Here is an 18,193-nt window from a genome sequence, read left to right as displayed (position 1 = left end):
TCATAGCAACACGCGTGCCAGCACCGTGTGCCAACCGGACAGCCGCGTGGTGGTCTCCCACGGTGGATATCTGTTTACCTAACTGGCTGGTATACGCATGGTAGAAATGCTCTCATTTTTCATAAGCTGCAGGCAACAATACTGACAAAAATACTTGTTCGGGCCCGAGTCCTGGTCCGTGAGTTCAATACTAATGAATCAATAATGCATATTAAATGAGGCATGTTTAAACAGAAGTACATGGACAACAAGATTATGCATTTAGCAGTTGACCGAAAGAAAGAAAGAAAAAAAAAAGAAAGAAAGAAAGAGAGACTGAGACCAGAGTCTCACAGAAACCTAATCCTGTACTGCCTGTGTTCATTAATTTCCCTAATTCAGTGTTCCTGGTGATATGCACCAAAATATTCATGGTGCTTAATGAATCCATAGGTGATTTTGTCATTTTAGTTTTAAAAATACTCTGTTTTATTGTTGTTGAAACAGATGCAGCAGAAATACACCAATTCGACCATTCCATATGTACAAGTCTTTGACATTGACTACGGCCTTGAAGTTGGGCGACCACTGGACGAGCCTCCTCTTCCAACTGGCTCCTTCCCCATTTACAAAAACCCACCGGCCCTAAGCCTCCTGTCGAATCTTTCCAGTTGCTGCTGTCAAACTGACTCACATAAATAGTTCTTTAGAAGGGCCCAATGCTCAAGGCCAATAATCTTTACTAATTAAACTAAATTATAGTTTGATGGAGGAGACTTGGTGGTTCAGGGATTAAATGACAGAGCTGTTCACCAAAAGGCAGGCGGTTCAAACCCACCAGCTGCTCCCTGGGAGAAAGCGGAGGCAACCAGCTTCTGGAAAGACTTTCCAGTGCGGCAGTTCTACTCTGTCCTGCTGGGTCGCTAGGAGTCAGAGTCAATTAAATGGGATTAATGGGTTTTTGTTTTTCACAGTTTGGTTCAAAGAAGAGTTTTTTTTTTTGGGGGGGGGGGTTGGGGTTTGAGGTTTAAAGCTGACGGGACCCCCTCAATGCTTCTGGAAAGTCTGAATTCCATGAGAATACAAACCTCTCACAGACCACTTTTAATCTCTCTTTGCTGTGTTTTGCAGATTTTCCACACTGAATGTGTGTGTTCCTTTTGCAGTCCGAGAGGAAAGAAAAGATAAGTAAAATTCCAGAGCATTACAAAAGAGGAAGTGAGGGGCGCACCGTACACTCCTTCACATGAGCTGGAGCGGAGAGGGGCAGGGCTGAGGGGACGGGCATCCGCTATAAGGGGCAGCCTGCAGTGAAGGGTACTTCCAGCTCCTGCTGCCTCTGGGACCATGCAACTTCCGCTGCTGTGTGTGCTGGTGGTGTTCGCTGGTGAGTAGGGTGTCAGCCCCCATGGCTGGGACGGGAAGAAGAGGCAGGCTCTATACCCACCTTCTTAAACTAGGGGGCTGCTGCCGTGATAACCCATGCACAGATCCCTCTGAGGCCTCCAACCTTCCAGGCCCTCCCTGCAGGGAGTGATGCTTAGTTGCCAATCTCCTAGCCCAGTGCTTTGTTTGGACCAGAGAAGACTCAGCTGCCAACCCATCGGTGTGCCCCAGGACAGGTGAGACGCTGCAAGTTCAGAGTCTGGCAGCTTGCTGGCAGACACCTCTGGTGCGCTGGACCCAAATGACCGAGGTGAGGTCTGTCTGCCTCACTCTATGCAGCCCCATCCCTTTGGCCGAATAAGAACAATCCTGTACCTTTACACAGCACTCTCTTCATTTCCATGATCTTCTTGGATCCCGAGGAGGAGGGTGGGGCTGTTTTCAGTCTCCCTTTAGCAGATTCAATGCAAAACTGGGGTTGATAGCAAATCATTTTAGTTTCTCAATCCATCTCAAAATGTGCTTGGGTTTTTTGTTTTTTAAAAGGATTTTGAATTTTTAATTAAGGTTTTATGATATCTTGGGACCCCCAAATTCTGGAGAGGAACACATCTCCAAGATTTCAGTGGAACTTTGAGGAAAATTGTACTCCACCTTCAGAAATTCATCTAAGCCTACAGCTAGAAGCCACAGTTTCAACCTTCCAGGGCGAGTTTAGTGTATTTCTGAGCCGAATTTGAAAGAGCTATATTTGGGGTGGAAAGGGAGATTAAGTTCATCAAGAAGGCAAAATTCTAAGTTCAGGTCTCTGTTGGGCCCACAAGAGGTACTGTAAAGCTCTTGTTGGCAATTGCTTGCCTTTGGGTTCTGTGTCAATAAATCCAGCCCTTGAGGGTGGTTCATTCTCAAGGTCACAGCTAGTAAGATTTCTCTTTAGCATCCCGTGCAGTAGGAACCACTAGGGTGATCATTTCTTTTAGAAGAATCAATACCTGACTAGTCCCAAGGAGTTGGAGATCGAAGATGTCCAGAATGTTCACTTCCTCAGGATGCCCTTCTGCTCCATTTCCCCCACTCCTGCCTTGAGTATCCCCTCACGTCCCTCATGGCCACTGAGATTCATAGCAGTGTCCCACAGAAAGTCACAATACTGTGAGCAAACCTCTCGTGAGATGGTGGATATGCTGTTCCGTTCCCAACCCAAAAGGTCAGGCAGAGGCGAGCCAAATGCAAGGTTCAGAGCCAGAACCCCAAAGTGTCCAAAAATCACAGCAGGACTTCTTGCTTCCACCAAAGCTCTGTCAGGAAACAGAGGTCTGGCTTTCCAGGGGAGGGAGGTGCATTGGGGATATATAAATCCCATCCAGAGAAAACAAGGGATGGTGTCTGAGCTACACCCTCGACCAAGGGTGATTCAAAGATGTCCCCAAGGAAACAAAGGTTGGGACTTGGTTCACTCCATCAACCAAAAACCCCCCAAAATCCAAAACCTCACTGCCGTTGAATCAATGCCAACTCATAGTGATCCTCTAGGATAGAGTAGACTTGCCCCTGTCGATTTCTAAGACTGTAACTCTTTTTTTTAAAAAATAATTTTATTGGGGGCTTGTACAATTCTTATCACAATCATTACATCCATCCATTGTGCCAAGCTCATTTGTACATTTGTTGCCATGATGGCAAAATTTGCTTTCCTTTTTTTTTACAAGTTTTTTTTAATCGTTTTATTAGGGGCTCATACAACTCTTTCACAATCCACACCTACATCAATTGTATAAAGCACATTTGTACATTCATTACCCTCATCATTCTCAAAACATTTGCTCTCCACCTAAGCCCCTGGCATCAGCTCTTTATTTCCCCTCCCTCCCCACTCTCCCCTCCCTCAGGAACCCTTGATAATTTATAGATTATTATTTTGTCATATCTTGCCCTGTTCAACGTCTTCCTTCACCCACTTTTCTGTTGTCCGTGGCCCAGGGAGGAGGTCACATGTAGATCCTTGTAATGGGTTCCCCCTTTCCAACCCACTCTCCCTCCACTCTTTATGGGAGTAGAAAGCCTCGTCTTTCTCCCAAGGAGCTGCTGGTGGTTTCAAACTGTTGGGTTTGAGTTTGCAGCCCAACATGTAATCACTATGCCACTAGTGTTCCCTACCCTGTTCATTCGCCGTGGAGGATGCCTTCCAAAATGGGACTGCAGTAATAGGTGTAGAGAGTCCTGAATTAAACTATATCATTAAGGACCTATGGCCAGCAGGGCCATACTGATTGATGACAACTCAGCACCAGGTCAAACAGAAGAAGCGATGTGGGTGTCCAAACACTTCTCCGAGGATCCAAGCCCACAAGGACCAGCTGCCACGCAGCCATCGCTCTCTGTCCACCGCAAGGATGCTTGCCCAAGCTCCTCCTCCGTCCTCCCTCCTGTGCAGGGCTGCTGGAGCTCAGCAGGCTCAGCCTCTCTTTCATTCCAACATCATTCTCCCAAAGGAGCCCCTAACTAGGGTGGCTCGAAGTGAGGACATAGTAAGAGGTGTCTTACTACAACTCCCTTTTTCCTGGCAGCACCAGGCCGGTCTTCATACCCTCAGCTCCACCCAGGGCAATGCCCGCACGTTCTTCAATCCACTCGTGAGGCTGCACGCGTGTACATTTCAGGCCAACTTCACCCCTGAATTCATCACCTACATAGATTGAATTTCTTCTGGCAAAACTTAATAATGCAGTCCTCTCTCCCTATGGAATACGTTCCCCTTATGATCCATTTTAAACAGCAGTTCGTGTGATGGAAATCGAACTAGCCATGAAAATTCTTCATGTATAGATCAGGCCGCCCTCCGAGAGACCCACCTGTCACATGCGCCCTTTAATGGATGAGTGTCTGTAGGGGAGGGAGGCTTATTCCGAGTGGGAAATCGATAGAGATGGAGTCATCCTGGCTCCTTCAACCAGTCACTGTGAACCTGGGCAGAAGCCCTGAAAGCCTAGTTGTTATGCCCTTGGCTATAGACTGCAAGGTCAGTGGTCTAAAACCACCAGCCTTTCTGTGGGAGGAAGAGGCGACTTTCTACTCCCATCCAGACTTACAGTCTCAGAAACGCACAGGGTTTCCAGTAGGCACTTCTACCCTGTCCTAGGGGGTCAGGCCCTTATGAGTCAGAATCAACATAATGGCAGTGAGGTTTTTTATTTGTTTGGTTGTTTTGTGACCTTGGGAGCTCTGGTATACCACTAACCCCAAGGTCAGGGGTTTGAGGCCACCAGCTGCTCCAAGCGCAAAAGATGACACTGCCTGTTCCCATAGGGATTTAGAGCCTCGGGAACTCGCTGTGGATCGGAATGGACTCAGTGGCAGTGGGTTTCTGACTCTGGACTCGAGGCAGAGGCAGTTCAGGGGTAGAGCGCTCTCCTTGCATGCGAAGTCCGCATTTTATTCCTGGGCAATGCAGCTCCTGCGAAGCCACCACCGTCTCTCAGTGGGGGCGTGTGTGTTGTCACGAGGTGGAGCAGACGGGTGCAGCGGGTCGATTAGGAAATAAACAGCTTGGTGATCTACTTCCAAGTCTCCGCCAAGGAGACGTCTGTGGATGCGGAAGGGCCAGTCCTCCATTCCCCATGGGGATGTGCAGGGCCAGGCAGCCTTTTGCCCCCTGGCACCTGACATTACCGGGAGTTGAGACCCAATCAAGTGGCAGGAGCATTGACCTTGAGCAAGTACTGAGCCTCCGCTTTCCCATCAGTGAAATGGAGATAGACAGTAGCCGTCCTTGTGCCGGGTGGGGGTGGGGGTGGGGTGTCTGAGCTTGGCGAATGTATCGCAGCCTGCCCTGTACGTGATAACATTGGAAACAAGCAGCGAGGGGGCGTGGGAACTCTCTGTCCTATCTTCACAACCGTTTGAAATCTGGAAGGACTCCATAACAGGTGCTGGCTGACTTGAAAAGCCACACTCCTTTCACGGTGGCTCTAAGAAATTGATACCGATTGCCTGAGACACTGCCGGGTGGTGACTGGGCCACAGTGAGCACAGGGTCCCTCGGGTGCTGTTTTCCATAGTGGTGCCCGCCCGGAGCCCCCCCTCCCGGCCACCCCCCCTGATTTCATCTTGTCTCCTTTATGCCGGTGGATTGGCAGGTGTGATTCCAATCCAGAGCGGGGTTCTGAACCTGAACAAGATGGTCAGACAAGTGACCGGGAAGATCCCCCTCATCTCCTATTGGTTCTACGGCTGTCACTGTGGACCTGGTGGCAAAGGCCAACCCAAGGATGCCACAGACTGGTAACCCTCCCCGAGCTCAGCCTGCGGCGGCATTCCTACCCTGCCTCCGCCTCGTCCCCTCTCCTGGCCTCCCATCCGCTCCGGGATACTTGTTGCGTGTGTACTGTGTGCTGGGAATTCTGCTGATGCAGCCCCCACCCAGCCCTCCCCTTCCAGAGGGCTCTCAGTCTCAGGGGCCACTCCCTCACGCTTCCAACCCCAAATCCAGCCACCCCATGGAGGCCCTCGCCATTGTTTTGTGTAGGGTCAGTTGTTTTTGCCAGTGCAGGCTCCTCCTCCCCGACCCCCAGTCTGAAAGCAGAGCACCTCTAGGAAGCCTTTTGAAGGTGGAAATGGCATAAAGGAACAAACCCAATGGCCATTCATGTATATGGGGGGAAAAACTCTGTATGTGTTCCCAGATCCCACACGGGAGGTAGCCCTGATAGTGTAGTGTTTATGCATTGGGCTGCTAACTGCAGAGTCAGCAGTTCAAAACCACCAGGCCCTTTGAGGGCGGAAGATGAGGCTTTCTACTCCCGCAAAGCATTGCAGTCCCAGAAACTCACGGTGGCAGGTCTACCCTGTCCTGTAGGGCTGCGATGAGTTGGAATTGAGTCAATGGCAATGAATTTGGTTTTTTATTTGAGACCCAGAAAATAGCCTACCAAACCAAGTAACCAGATTCATATATAAGCCCTAAACTCACACGAACTTCAGTGTTCACTGGTTCAGCTGACCTGGGTGAGTGTGATTTCCGGGGAAGGGACTTGAGGACGCCACTCTCGCTGCCCCTTTGATCAAACCAAAAAACCCAAACTCATCGCCACCGAGTCAATGCAGACTCACAGCGACCCTATAGGACAGAGGAGAGCTGCCGCTGTGGGCCTCTGCGACAGTCGCTCTTGGTGGGAGTAGAGAGCCCGTCTCTCTCCCGAGCTGGTGGTTATGAACTGCTGACCCTGAGGATTGCAGCCCCACACGTGACCAATACCACCAAGCACTGAATGCTCAGTTCCATTCCTGCCGTTTTTCATAAAAGTGAAAATCCACTTGGGATTTCTTTCAGTTGGCAAAAATCAGTTGCTAATATTGGTCCTTCATAAACGTGAAGTGAATTTTCGGAAAGCCAGGGACGCCTGCACTTGCTTTGATATTCAGGACAACCCCAGGAATCGGCAGAGGACACCTGAGAGCCAGCCGGTTCTGGAGTCACATTCCTGCACCATCACTCCCAGGCCGTGTGACCTGGGTCACAGCAGAAGTGACCATCACAACAGAGCTCTCCCCTCCCATAAGAGACCAGGGTCCAATCCGCAGCCCATAAACCTCACGCACAGCCCTCCCCATCTGTCTGTGGAGACCTTTGTGCCCCAAGGATGCTGAACTCAGCCAGGAAAACCCTGCCATCACCTGAGCCCAAGGGCACTGGCTCTGGGGGAGGGGTGGGACCAGGTAGCGATCCCTTCATTGTACATGGGTGGCCATGAGTTGAGGACCCACCCTACAATAATTACTAATAATATTAACTGCCTGGTGATCGCTCAATAAACATTAGCTATTATGATCATAGGGAGCCCTGGTGATGCCGTGAGTTACCCCGAGGTTAGGGTTTCAAACCCACCAGCTTCTCAGTGGGAGGAAAACAAGCTGGCCTGCTCCTGTAAAGAGTCATGGGCTCAGAAACCCTGAGTTCAGGAGTTCGACTCCATCCTGTGAGGCTGCCCTGAGTTAGAATCCACTCAGCGGCCGTGGTTGGGTTTGGGTTTTACTGTGGTCATGGCTTAGAACTCAGAGGACCTTGGCTTTTCCACATGCGCACCCAGACTTGTCCCCTGGGTGGGGGGCATTCACGCACCCACATTAGCCAAGAACCTGCAGAGACGTTCTCCCAGCCTCCTCATCACCCCCGCCCTCTCCTCCGCCCAGGTGCTGCAAGAACCATGACTGCTGCTACTCCAACTTGACCAGGTACAGATGTCATTTCAACACCGACCACTACAGATTCAACGTCTCCCAGGGGACCATCTACTGCTGTGAGTGCGACCGGACCTCAGGGCGGCGCCGGTCATGCCTCACTCATGCCCCGAGGCAGCCTCTGGGGGGAGGGGCAATGTGAGGAGGACCCTTAGGGACTTAGACCCCCTTCAAGACCTGGGCAGAAGCAATGCTTCCTATGTCCACCAAGCCCTGGCAATGCCACCAGAGGCAGCCTGGGTGGGAAAGGGATCGGCCTGGATTCCAGACCCACCGCTGATGAGCTCTGTGACCTGGAACCTGCTGCTTAACCTCTCTGAGCCTTGGTTTCACACCTATAAACCTCAGGGAGATCACAGTGTCCAAACGCTACAGTCACTGCAAGAATGAAACCAACAGCAGACAGATGGAGCCTCCTGGGGAGTGAGTCACCCTGGACTAATCACCCTGCCGACCCATGTCGGTCCCCAACACAGAGCCGCAAGGGAGGAGGCACTGCCATTCTGCTTCCCTATAGAGTGTGGACTGCAGGTGGCAGAGTCTGGGCTACGACCCAGGTCACTTGTTCCCTGAATCCATGAGAGGGGCCCCACCTAGAAAAAGCCAGCAGGTCTCAGGGCTGGCACCCAGAAGCTCATCACTGAAGTCACTGTCAACTGAGGGCTTCATGGTAATAGTGTCCCTGGGTGGAATGAGTGACTGGTCTGTCTGGCTGCTCTCTGGAAGGTGGGAAGTTCAAGTTCACCCAGGGAGGAAAGTCCTGGCTATCTTTGCTGGAAACCCTGGGGAGGGGGCACAGCTCTACTAGAGCCCACAAAGGGTTGCCAGGAATCAGAATCAACACAAAGGCTGGTACTGGTGACACCAATGGAGCTACGAGCCCACACTGATCAAATGCTTAGGAGTACCGGGGACTGTGCTCAGTGCTTTGCCTTCTTAGCCAAGAGCCCAAACCAGACGTGTTGCCTCGGAGTTGTTTCTGACTCCAGGACAGACAGACTAGGACTGCTCCTCAGGGCTTCCAAGACTGTCAGTCTCTAGACCAGCTCTTTCTCCCTGGGAGTAGCTCATCGGTTCACACCACCGAGATTTCTGTTCACAGCCAGTCCATGAACCACTGTACCACTGGGGTGCCATCTTTTATTTCTGACTTGTGTGTCAATGTTCCAACAGCCCCCAAGGCCGTGTTGATACCTCTCCCCATCTTAAAGATAAGGAGGAGCCCTGGTGGTATAGTGGTTACACGCGGGGCTGCAATCCGCAAGGTCGGACATTTGAAACCACCAGCCGCTCCACTGGAGAAAGACAGGGCTTTCTATTCCCATGTACAAAGATAGTCTCAGAAACTACCGGGGGGTGGGGCAGTTCTACCCTGTCCTCTAGGGCCCCTTGCATTGGCATCTCCCTGATGGAGGTGAGTTTGGTTTGGGTTTGGGATAGAGAAAGAAACCAAGGCACAGCACCACCTCGCCTGCCTCCTCCTCGGGGACACAGAGCTCACCAGGGCGGGAGCCGCATCTGTCCTGGTCTCTCTTCATCTTCAGACTGGCAGGTGCACAATAAGTGTCTACGGAACGGAGAATAAGTAAAGGAAGGGGCCGTGACGCCCAGGGAGGCGATGGTTCATGTCCAAGGTCACACGGCTATGATTGAAGGAGCAGGGTGGAAGCCTGGGTCCTCTGTAGCCTGGGACGGCTGGCTGTGTGGCTGTCAGAATCGGGAAGGGACAGACACTGAGCCCCTTCCTTCCTCCTTCCCACAGCCGACAAAGGGAGCTGGTGCGAGCAGCAGCTGTGTGCCTGCGACAAGGAGATAGCCCTGTGTCTGCAGCGCAACCTGAGCTCCTACAACAAGCGCCTGCGGTACTACTGGCGGCCCCGCTGCCAGGGCCAGAACCCGGAGTGCTAGGGGGAGCTCCCTGCAGCCCTGCCATTTGTCTCCACTCTCCGGTCCCTTGCCTCTGCCAGCTTGTCTGGAAACCCCACAGGATTCCCAACGCCTCCACCTAGCACTGAACCCCCATGGACCAGCCTGGCCCCTTCAGAACCGCACCTCTGTGGGTCTGAGCACAGGTGTGAAGCTGGCGGAAATGACAGATGCCCTTCTTCCAAGATGTTCCCCACAATAAATGAAGAATGGCGCTGATTGACCAATCAGGCCACCTGAACCTTATTTGAATCTTGACTTGAACAACACGTTTCAAAAGTGGACATTGACTGGGCAAGTGGAAATGTGAACACCGATTAGGCACCCACTTTGCGCTCAGGCCTGGCTTCCCACGCCACCCCTACCGTGCCTCTCGGATCTTCTAAATCCTCCAACTGAGGCAGCAGCTGTCGGCTCTGAAGGGGGACCAGGGTCTTAGAAAAAAGAGTCAAAGCCAGCTCAGGAGGAGCCCTTAGGTTGGGGTCAAGGCTGGGGACCGGCTGAAGATGCCAGGTTTTCTGGAGAGATGGCTCTGCTGCCCCTTCCTTCAGTGCCATCCACAGCACCCCCTTTAGGATGACGCAGCCAAGCTTCAGCCTGAGTCAGCTCCCCAAGGGGCACTTTGATTTCTCTGCCCTTGTTACTCTCCAACCTTTCCCCAGACCCGGGTGGGGGCTTTCCCAGGGCGCCAGGTCCCAGAGCGGTCACCCTGTGTCCTCCTCCCCCTCTAGGCTTGGGGGCTTTGGGTTTTATCCCTGGCACTCAGAGTGGTGCCTAACCCAGAGAGGATTCTGAAATAGCCCTCAAGCGAAGGCTTGGCCAGGGGGCGCACCCTTGCTCCAGATGCCAGGTGCCCAAAGGCTCCAGTGCCAGCCCTCTGGGAGGGCAGCCCTCCCCTGGCTCGTGGGGCAGGGCCTACCAGCCAAAGCTCGCTGGCTGTTTCCTCCTCAGAGCTCTTCCTGGGGCATGGCAGGTACTCTTTGACCCCACCTACCCCTTCTTTGTCTCCTCTTCCCCCTCACAGATCAGGACTCCTGCTTGCGATGTGCTAACTAGCTCAGAACCAGAGCCCACAGGGCCCAGGGCTCAGCTGGCTTTGGGGACTTGGTCCCCTGAGAGCCTGTCTTCTGCACCCCTTAGCAGGTTTCCCCTCAATAACCCACTCACATATAGCCCCTCATCTCACGCCCTGCTTCCAGGAAGCCTGCCTAGCACAGAGGAATGGTGGACTTTGCCACCGAAGGAGCCAGAAGCTGTTTTTTCATGCATGTTGACCAGGCCACACTCCAGCCTGGGGCACCTACTTGTGAAATGCCAGGAGGCATCATCAGAATTAGGAGCCATAAGACTGTGAGTTCAAATCCCCGTTACAGAGCTGACAAGACCCCTGGGCTCACAGGAGGCGCCTCAGTTTCGCCTCGGTTTCCTCGCACACTAAGGATAGGTGCAAACAGGAAGCTGCGTGAGAGGCATGGTCCCAGGTGGCATCAACAGTCGACAGGCAAAGGTTAGCAGTTCGAGCCCCCCATAATCACCAGGGAAGATAGCCCCCCAGGATGATGACCATGGCGCCTTCTGGCGCGGTTCCCCCTCTGGAATGCCCAGGCGGCCATATATTTTTTTGGTTTCATTTTGTTTCATCTTTTGGTGTGGATAAAATAGAGCCAGGAACATGGTAGGTAGGTAGGTAGATCAAAAGGTCGATAGAAAACTACTCTGGGATTCACTTGGACTTGGGTGACTGTGTGCACAGCAGAAGGAGACACTGTCCAGTCCTTATTCAAGTTCACGGTGTAACTGCTGGGCCAGTCCATTGTCTCCAGGGCTCCCTCGAGTTCACCACCCCTCCCCTTTAGTAAACATGAGATCAATCCCCCCCTGAGGACGTGTCCAAAGCCAGCATGTTGGACAATGTCCTGTTGCTATCCACAGACTTGTCACCAGGTTGGAAATAAATCACCAGGACTTTCTTCCTACTCTGCCTTAGTCTGGAAGCTCCCCCTGATAACTGCCCGCCATGGGCAGTCCTGCTGGCACCTGCAATAACAGTGGCATGGCTTCCAGACGAAAAAGAGAAAGGCCGTCACACGGTGGACGGACACCGTGGCCGCGACAGTGGGCTCACACACAAGAACAATGGTGCGGATGGCGCGGGACCGTCAGTGTTTCATGCTGTGGTGCATGCGGTCACTATGAGTCACGACCAACTTGATGGCGCACAACAACAACAACAGCAGCAGCATGACTTCCAGCCTCTGTGCAGCACCCACGCCACCACCGTCAGCGCAACACACAGACAGGGGTGGTGATGAGTCCTCTGTAAGTGCTAATTACAGCGCCCAAATCTAAAGTCAACCCGAGAACAATCAGGAGGAGGACGCAGCTCACCAAGCTGTGCAAACACCTGATAAGCAAAGTCCCTTTACTCAGACCTGCCTCCGGGAGCTGATGGCTCCTATTTGCCCGGCAGACCCCACCTTTCCTAGGTCTTGGTATTCTGTCCCCATTTTACAGCCAAGGACACTGAGGCTTGGAGAGGGGATGGGGAAGTGCCTAAGGCCCCACGCCCAGGAGCAGGCCGAGCTGTGCTTGTCTCTTGGTCTTCGACTTCTGTCTCCCCTGGCACGTACTTGGCAGGAGTCTGTCAGGCAGCCTCCAGCCAAGAACCGTGACTCAGTAGGCAGCGCCTCATTGATCATCTCAGTTCACAAAACAGCCAGCGGCCCCACGCGGCTCTTTCGGCTTGGTGATGTCACCAAGGGCCGGGTTCCTTCCAGCTCTGGTCTCTCCTCCCCTCCTTGTAGCTTCCAGCCAAGAAGATACCATCGCTTCCTTGTGTCTCTTTTCCATAAGCCCCTTCACCATCCAAACCACGCTACCCTCGGGTCTGGCTCACCCCCCTATCCTGACCCAGTACTTCCCAAGACCCTGGACTGCCCAGAGTGGCTTAGACTGGTGTTTTCCAATGTAGGAGATAGTGCCCCCTGGAAGGTATGGGAAGGTGTGGCGGGGGGCTGCAAAAGCAGATCCCTACACTTTATCCTGGATTATGGCTTTTCACTGCCAGGGGGGTACGCACTGAGTCATTTTATTTTCTGAAAAGAGGGTGGGGGCCAAGTCAGTTTGGGAACCTATGCCTCAGACTCCTCGACCCTGAGAGAGGCCAGGAGGTCCCTGGGAGGTGTACCGTCTACACACAACTACTTACAACCAGGCTGGAGCTTCTGAGCGATCCAGCTGCACCTCAGGCTGCTTCTAGGGATGGGAGGTTTGGTTTGGGGGCTTTGAGAGGAGCCAGGGAGTCCCTTGGCGGGCAAACAGCTCACATGCATGGCTGCTAACCAAAGGGTCGGAGACCTGAGTCCATGGAGAGGCACCTCGGAAGAAAGACCTGGCTTCTGAAACCCCAGCCGCTGAACCCCCAGGGAGCACCGCTCTCCTGGACACAGAGGAGTCACCATGTGCTAAAGACAACCGGTGTCTGCTTGGTGGATGGGTGGGGTGGGTTGGGTTGTCAGAGTCCACATAGAATTCCTGCTGTTAGCTACAAACAAGAACACAACAGGCCAGGGTTGGCGTGAGGAGGATTCCAGGCCCGAGGACTGAAGCACATTCATGATCAAGGCTGGGCCAGCTCCGGAGCAGGGGCAGTGCCTGTTGTCCTCCCGCTCTGGCACATAGTAGGCGATCGATATATATGCGTCGGATGATGAACGAATGGCGCTCAGCTTGGTAAAGTCGTGGCTTTGAACCAGGGGATGGGATAGGCAGGCGGATCTCGGGGCAGCCAGCACTGAGTTCCTCCCCTTGTTGTCTCCCAAGGCAAGACATTCCCTCCCTGTGAGTTCTCTTCTCAGGATCATTTTAACCCAGTGGGCTCACCATAGGAAAGAGAGGCCCATTGTGGGAGGAGGAGGGGTGTGGCTTCTCTTTGCCATCAGCTCCTTCCTGGTCATGTTCGATACCCAGGGGAGGAGGGTGCCTCGGCCTCCACATACCTGTGGTGCCCACTCACCGACTCTCTTACCAACTGCAGGACATCCGCAGTGTTATCTGCGCTTACAGCTGAAGAAACTTAAACTGAGCAGGATGTGTTCAGTTTCAGAATGAGTCGCTTGCTGATAAGTACCAGGGCTGGGATTCAAACCCAGCCTCTCTGACTCCCGGCCCTCATCCCACCCTGCCTCCCACACTCTTGACTGGGACCACGCATGACTCAGCTCTGGTTGCCCCTCCCAGAGACTAGCCACACTAGGGGATGGAGAAGTGCCGGGGATGTGACAGAGGCAGGAGACCAGCAGGCAGGAGTAACGGGGAATAATCCCGCTAAGCCCTTGCTTTGGGGATCATTGTGACTCAGCCTGAGCCCTGCCCATGCGCTAGCTGATGTCCAGGAGACCCACCCCAGGGGCAAAGTGATGGGCTTATGCCTTCTCCAGCCCTGCAATTCTGCCAGCTGGCTGCGTTCCCCAAATACCCACACTCTGCACACCTGCCCTATCTCTGTGATGGGAGGAGAGGGGGCTGAGGGTCCTATCTTCCTCTCATCCCTTCTGCCTTCTCAGTGTCCCCGTGGGGGGCATTCACATTGGCGTCCCTAACAGCTTTGCTCAGAGCTCAAGTCAGCCCCATAACTGGCCCAACCCCAAGGAAGCCTGGCCACCTGAAGTCAGGGCTTGATCTTTGGTCTCTCGGTCTGTGACCTGGTTTCTTGTTATCACCTGCCTTTGCCCCTGACTCATGGCAGCCTATGTACAGCTGGTCCTGGTGACCCCGTGCACAGTGGAATGATCAGCTGTTCATGGTCAGCTACAGGCTTTTTGCTGGCTGGTTTATAGAAGTAGATCAACAGGCCTTTGCTTCTAGTTTGTCTCGGTCTGGAAGCTCTGCTGAAACCTGGGCAGCATCATAGTGCTATTGTGTGCTGTTAAGTCAGTACCAAGTCACGACCTTGTGAGACAGAAGAATCGTGCTTGTGTGTTGCTGTGTTGCTGGGAACGATGCCACCAGTGTTTCCAGCAGAGTGCCCCATGGGAAGCAGTTTTCAGTGGTGCTTCCAAGCTACGACTAGGAAGAAGGACCCGGTAACCTACTTCTAAAAGTATTGACCAGGGAAACGGTCATGACTAGCAGCAGGACACAGAGGCACTAAATACGACCGGGGAAGAGCTGCCTCTTCAAGTCAAGCCCCTCTTGATGATGCTGGGATGTAGCCCATTAATATGCCGTCTGGGTGGTAATTCTTTATGTGACTGATTATAATTCTGGACTCTATTCCTGTGGCTATATTTTGGAGGGCATTCTCTGCGATCCTAAAGGGCAGGATCAGGCTGGGGTTGAGACCTGATCTTAGTAAAGACTGTGGACCAAGTCCTGCCCTTTGTCTCCTTGGGGGGGTATGGTGTGCTAAAAGACAAAAACCACACTTCCATCGAAGCCATTCCTCTGTACACAAGAACCATTTCTTTTTTTTTTTTTTAATCATTTTATTGGGGGACGTACAACTCTTTTTTTTTTTTTTCGTTTTTTTCATTTTTTTTAATTTTAACAATTTATTGGGGCTGATACAATTCTTTTCACAGTTCATACATATACATACATCAATTGTATAAAGCACATCTGTACAGTCTTTGCCCTAATCATTTTTTTCTCTTTTCTTCTTTTACATTTTATTAGGGACTCATTCAACTCTTACCACAATCCATACATATACATACATCAATTGTATAAAGCACATCCATACATTCCCTGCCCCAATCATTCTCAAGGCATTTGCTCTCCACTTAAGCCCCTTGCATCAGGTCCTCTTATTTTCCCCCCTCCCTCCCCACTCCCCCCTCCCTCATATGACCTTGGTAATTTATACATCGTTATTTTGTCATATCTTGCCCTATCCGGAGTCTCCCTTCCCCCCTTCTCTGCTGTCCCTCTCCCAGGGAAGAGGTCACATGTGGATCCTTGTAATCAGTTCCCCCTTTCCAACCCACTCACCCTCCACTCTCCCAGCATCGTCCCTCACACCCTTGGTCCTGAAGGTATCATCCACCCTGGATTCCCTGTACCTCCAACCCTCATATGTACCAGTGTACAGCCTCTATCCTATCCAGCCCTGCAAGGTAGAATTCGGATCATGGTAGTTAGGGGGAGGAAGCATCCAGGATCTGGGGGAAAGCTGTGTTCTTCATCGATACTACCTCACACCCTAATTAACCCATCTCCTCTCCTAAACCCCTCTATGAGGGGATCTCCATTGGCCGACACTTGGGCCTTGGGTCTCCACTCTGCACTTCCCCCTTCATTTAATATCATATATATATACATATATACACATACATATATACATGTACACATATATACACATACATACACACACATATCTTTTTTTTTTTGCATGATGCCTTATACCTGGTCCCTTGGGCACCTCGTGATTGCACTGGCCGGTGTGCTTCTTCCATGTGGGCTTATTTGCTTCTGAGCTAGATGGCCGCTTGTTCACCTTCAAGCCTTTAAGACCCCAGGCACTATCTCTTTTGATAGCCGGGCACCATCAGCTTTCTTCACCACATTTGCTTATGCACCCATTTGTCTTCAGCGATCCTATCATGGAGGTGTGCAGTCAATGATATGATTTTTTGATCTTTGATGCCTGGTAACTGATCCCTTTGGGACCACTCGATCACACAGGCTGGTGTGTTCTTCCATGTGGACTTTGTTGTTTCTGAGCTAGATGGCCGCTTGTTTATCTTCAAGCCTTTAAGACCCCAGTCACTATCTCTTTTGATAGCCGGGCACCATCAGCTTTCTTCACCACATTTACTTGTTCACCCACTTTGGCTCCAGCCGTTGTGTTGGGAAGAACCATTTCTAACAGAGAGAAAAATCCCAGGGCCATTGGGAAAGTACGTTCTAGATGTCTGTCTGAAGTGGCGCGAAGGCCGAGACCGGAGGCACCAGAGACTGGCACAGAGACTCAGAGGAGCAACACCAAGACTCTGAAACTGTGGGAGAGAGTGACAGACAGACGCCAAGAAACTGGGGGCCAGAGAGAGACTTGGCTGCTGGCTAAAGGGCTGTGTTGCATGGACTGTGGGCCCGTGGCTGATCCTGACTTTGGGTTACCTATTAACTTCCTTACTGACCCCCATAAGTGTGAGGATGTGCGGTGAGTTCCAGGTGGCTTTTGCAGGGAATCGTGGAACACAGCTCAGAAGGAGAGTGCTGTGGGAGAGACACAGTCGGTGTCCGAGTGGGTGAAAAAGGCAGGAGCAGGTGGGCATGTCCGACCCCTGCCTCTTGGCAACAGGGAAGCCAGGGGAGGCCAGATACGGCCTCCAGTGCCATCTGCTGCAGATGTGGATGGAGGAAAGCTTTTGTGACCTTCATTTGCAGGTACAGCATGACTGAAGCTGAGAAGAGGCATCTGGAATCACTAATATTGTGGAACGTGAAATGTATGAATCTAGGGAAATGGCAAGTTGTTAAAAATGAAATGGACCACTTCAGCAAGATCGATATCCTAGACAGCCGCGAAGTGAACTGTGAATCCAATATTTATTGGCCCTGGTGAATCCAATAATCACATACTCTACTGGGTAAGAACGGCAAATTAAAGAGAACTGAAGCTGCATTTGTCGCCAAAAAGAACATTTCAAGATCCATCCTGAAGCACAATACTCTCTGTGATCGGGTGCAAGCAAAACCAGCCAATGCAACCACTACTCAAGTGTGTGTGCCAACCACTAATTAAAAAAATAAGGACATTAGAGATCTGACCAACTGATGTATTGAAATGCATCGATCAGGTTGCACTAGCATTGGACAAACAAACCTCACCGCCACTGAGTCGATTCTGACTCAAGGCCACCCTGCAGGACAGGATAGAACTGCCCTGGAGTTTCTGAGACGGTCACACTTCCCAGGAGAAGAAAGCCTCAGCATTGTCCCCAGGAGCGAGGTGGCTAGCAGCCCAGAGCATAACCACCTCACCACCAGGGTCTAGTGGCATCGTACTCGTTAACCATTTGTTGTAGATTGCTTTTCCCTTCACCCAAATTAATCGTTTATCTAGTGGAGGAGCCCTGGTAGCAAAGTGAGTTATCAGTGTGCTGCTAAGGGAAAGGTCAGCAGTTCGAACCAACTAGCCTCTCTTCACAAGAAAGATGAGGCAGTCTGCTTCCATAAAGATTCGCAGCCTCAGAAACCCCAGGGAGCGGTTCTACGCTGTCTTCTAGGGCAGTTACGAGGCAGCTGGAGCTCAACGGAGGGGGTGTTTGGGAGTAATCCTCCCAACCCAGCCCAGGCACCCATCCACAAAGCTTGTAGACCTTTCCTTGACTTGTTATAATGGTGGGCACATACCGTATTTGCCATCTCTCATTGAGCTTGATGCCCTCCATCTCTGTTAGGACAGATGGACCTCGCCAACCTCAGCCTCCTTGATCCTGGACCGAACCAAGAAGGGTCCACCTAGCACGACCTACCACTCCACATGGTACCACAGTAGAAGGTTCTGGATCGAGTGAGGGGGGGAACGTGGAACCAAACACCAACGTTGTTCTTCTGTTGAAGGAGGACCTGGCTGAACCCGGCAGACTGTGGTCCTCCGTCACACAGCGAGTCCGAGAGGGAACTTACCCCCGGGGCTCAGCTTTCAGGCCAGCCGTCC

The 18,193-nt window shown here is 52.0% G+C and overlaps 1 protein-coding gene across 1 annotated transcript; it reads left to right on the top strand.

Annotated features, from left to right (window-relative positions):
* The first annotated feature begins 1,326 nt into the window (after positions 1-1,326).
* PLA2G2D (phospholipase A2 group IID) lies at positions 1,327-9,510 on the top strand. Its single transcript, XM_075538410.1, has 4 exons — positions 1,327-1,366; positions 5,502-5,646; positions 7,555-7,661; positions 9,365-9,510. The coding sequence occupies exons 1-4, from the start codon at positions 1,327-1,329 to the stop codon at positions 9,508-9,510; spliced, it is 438 nt and encodes a 145-aa protein (XP_075394525.1).
* The last annotated feature ends 8,683 nt before the right edge of the window (positions 9,511-18,193 follow it).

The sequence above is a fragment of the Tenrec ecaudatus genome, chromosome 1 (assembly GCF_050624435.1).
Source record: "Tenrec ecaudatus isolate mTenEca1 chromosome 1, mTenEca1.hap1, whole genome shotgun sequence".
In the NCBI taxonomy this organism is placed as follows: Eukaryota; Metazoa; Chordata; class Mammalia; order Afrosoricida; family Tenrecidae; genus Tenrec; species Tenrec ecaudatus.
Note: the sequence above shows the minus strand (reverse complement) of the source record. Positions and strands in the feature narration are given on the sequence as shown.

Coding starts and splice junctions, on each gene's coding strand:
- PLA2G2D (XM_075538410.1), top strand. CDS start 1,327: ATGCAACTTCCGCTGCTGTGTGTGCTGGTGGTGTTCGCTG. Junction 5,647..7,554: donor CCCAAGGATGCCACAGACTG/GTAACCCTCCCC, acceptor TCCTCCGCCCAG/GTGCTGCAAGAACCATGACT. Junction 7,662..9,364: donor CCAGGGGACCATCTACTGCT/GTGAGTGCGACC, acceptor TCCTTCCCACAG/CCGACAAAGGGAGCTGGTGC.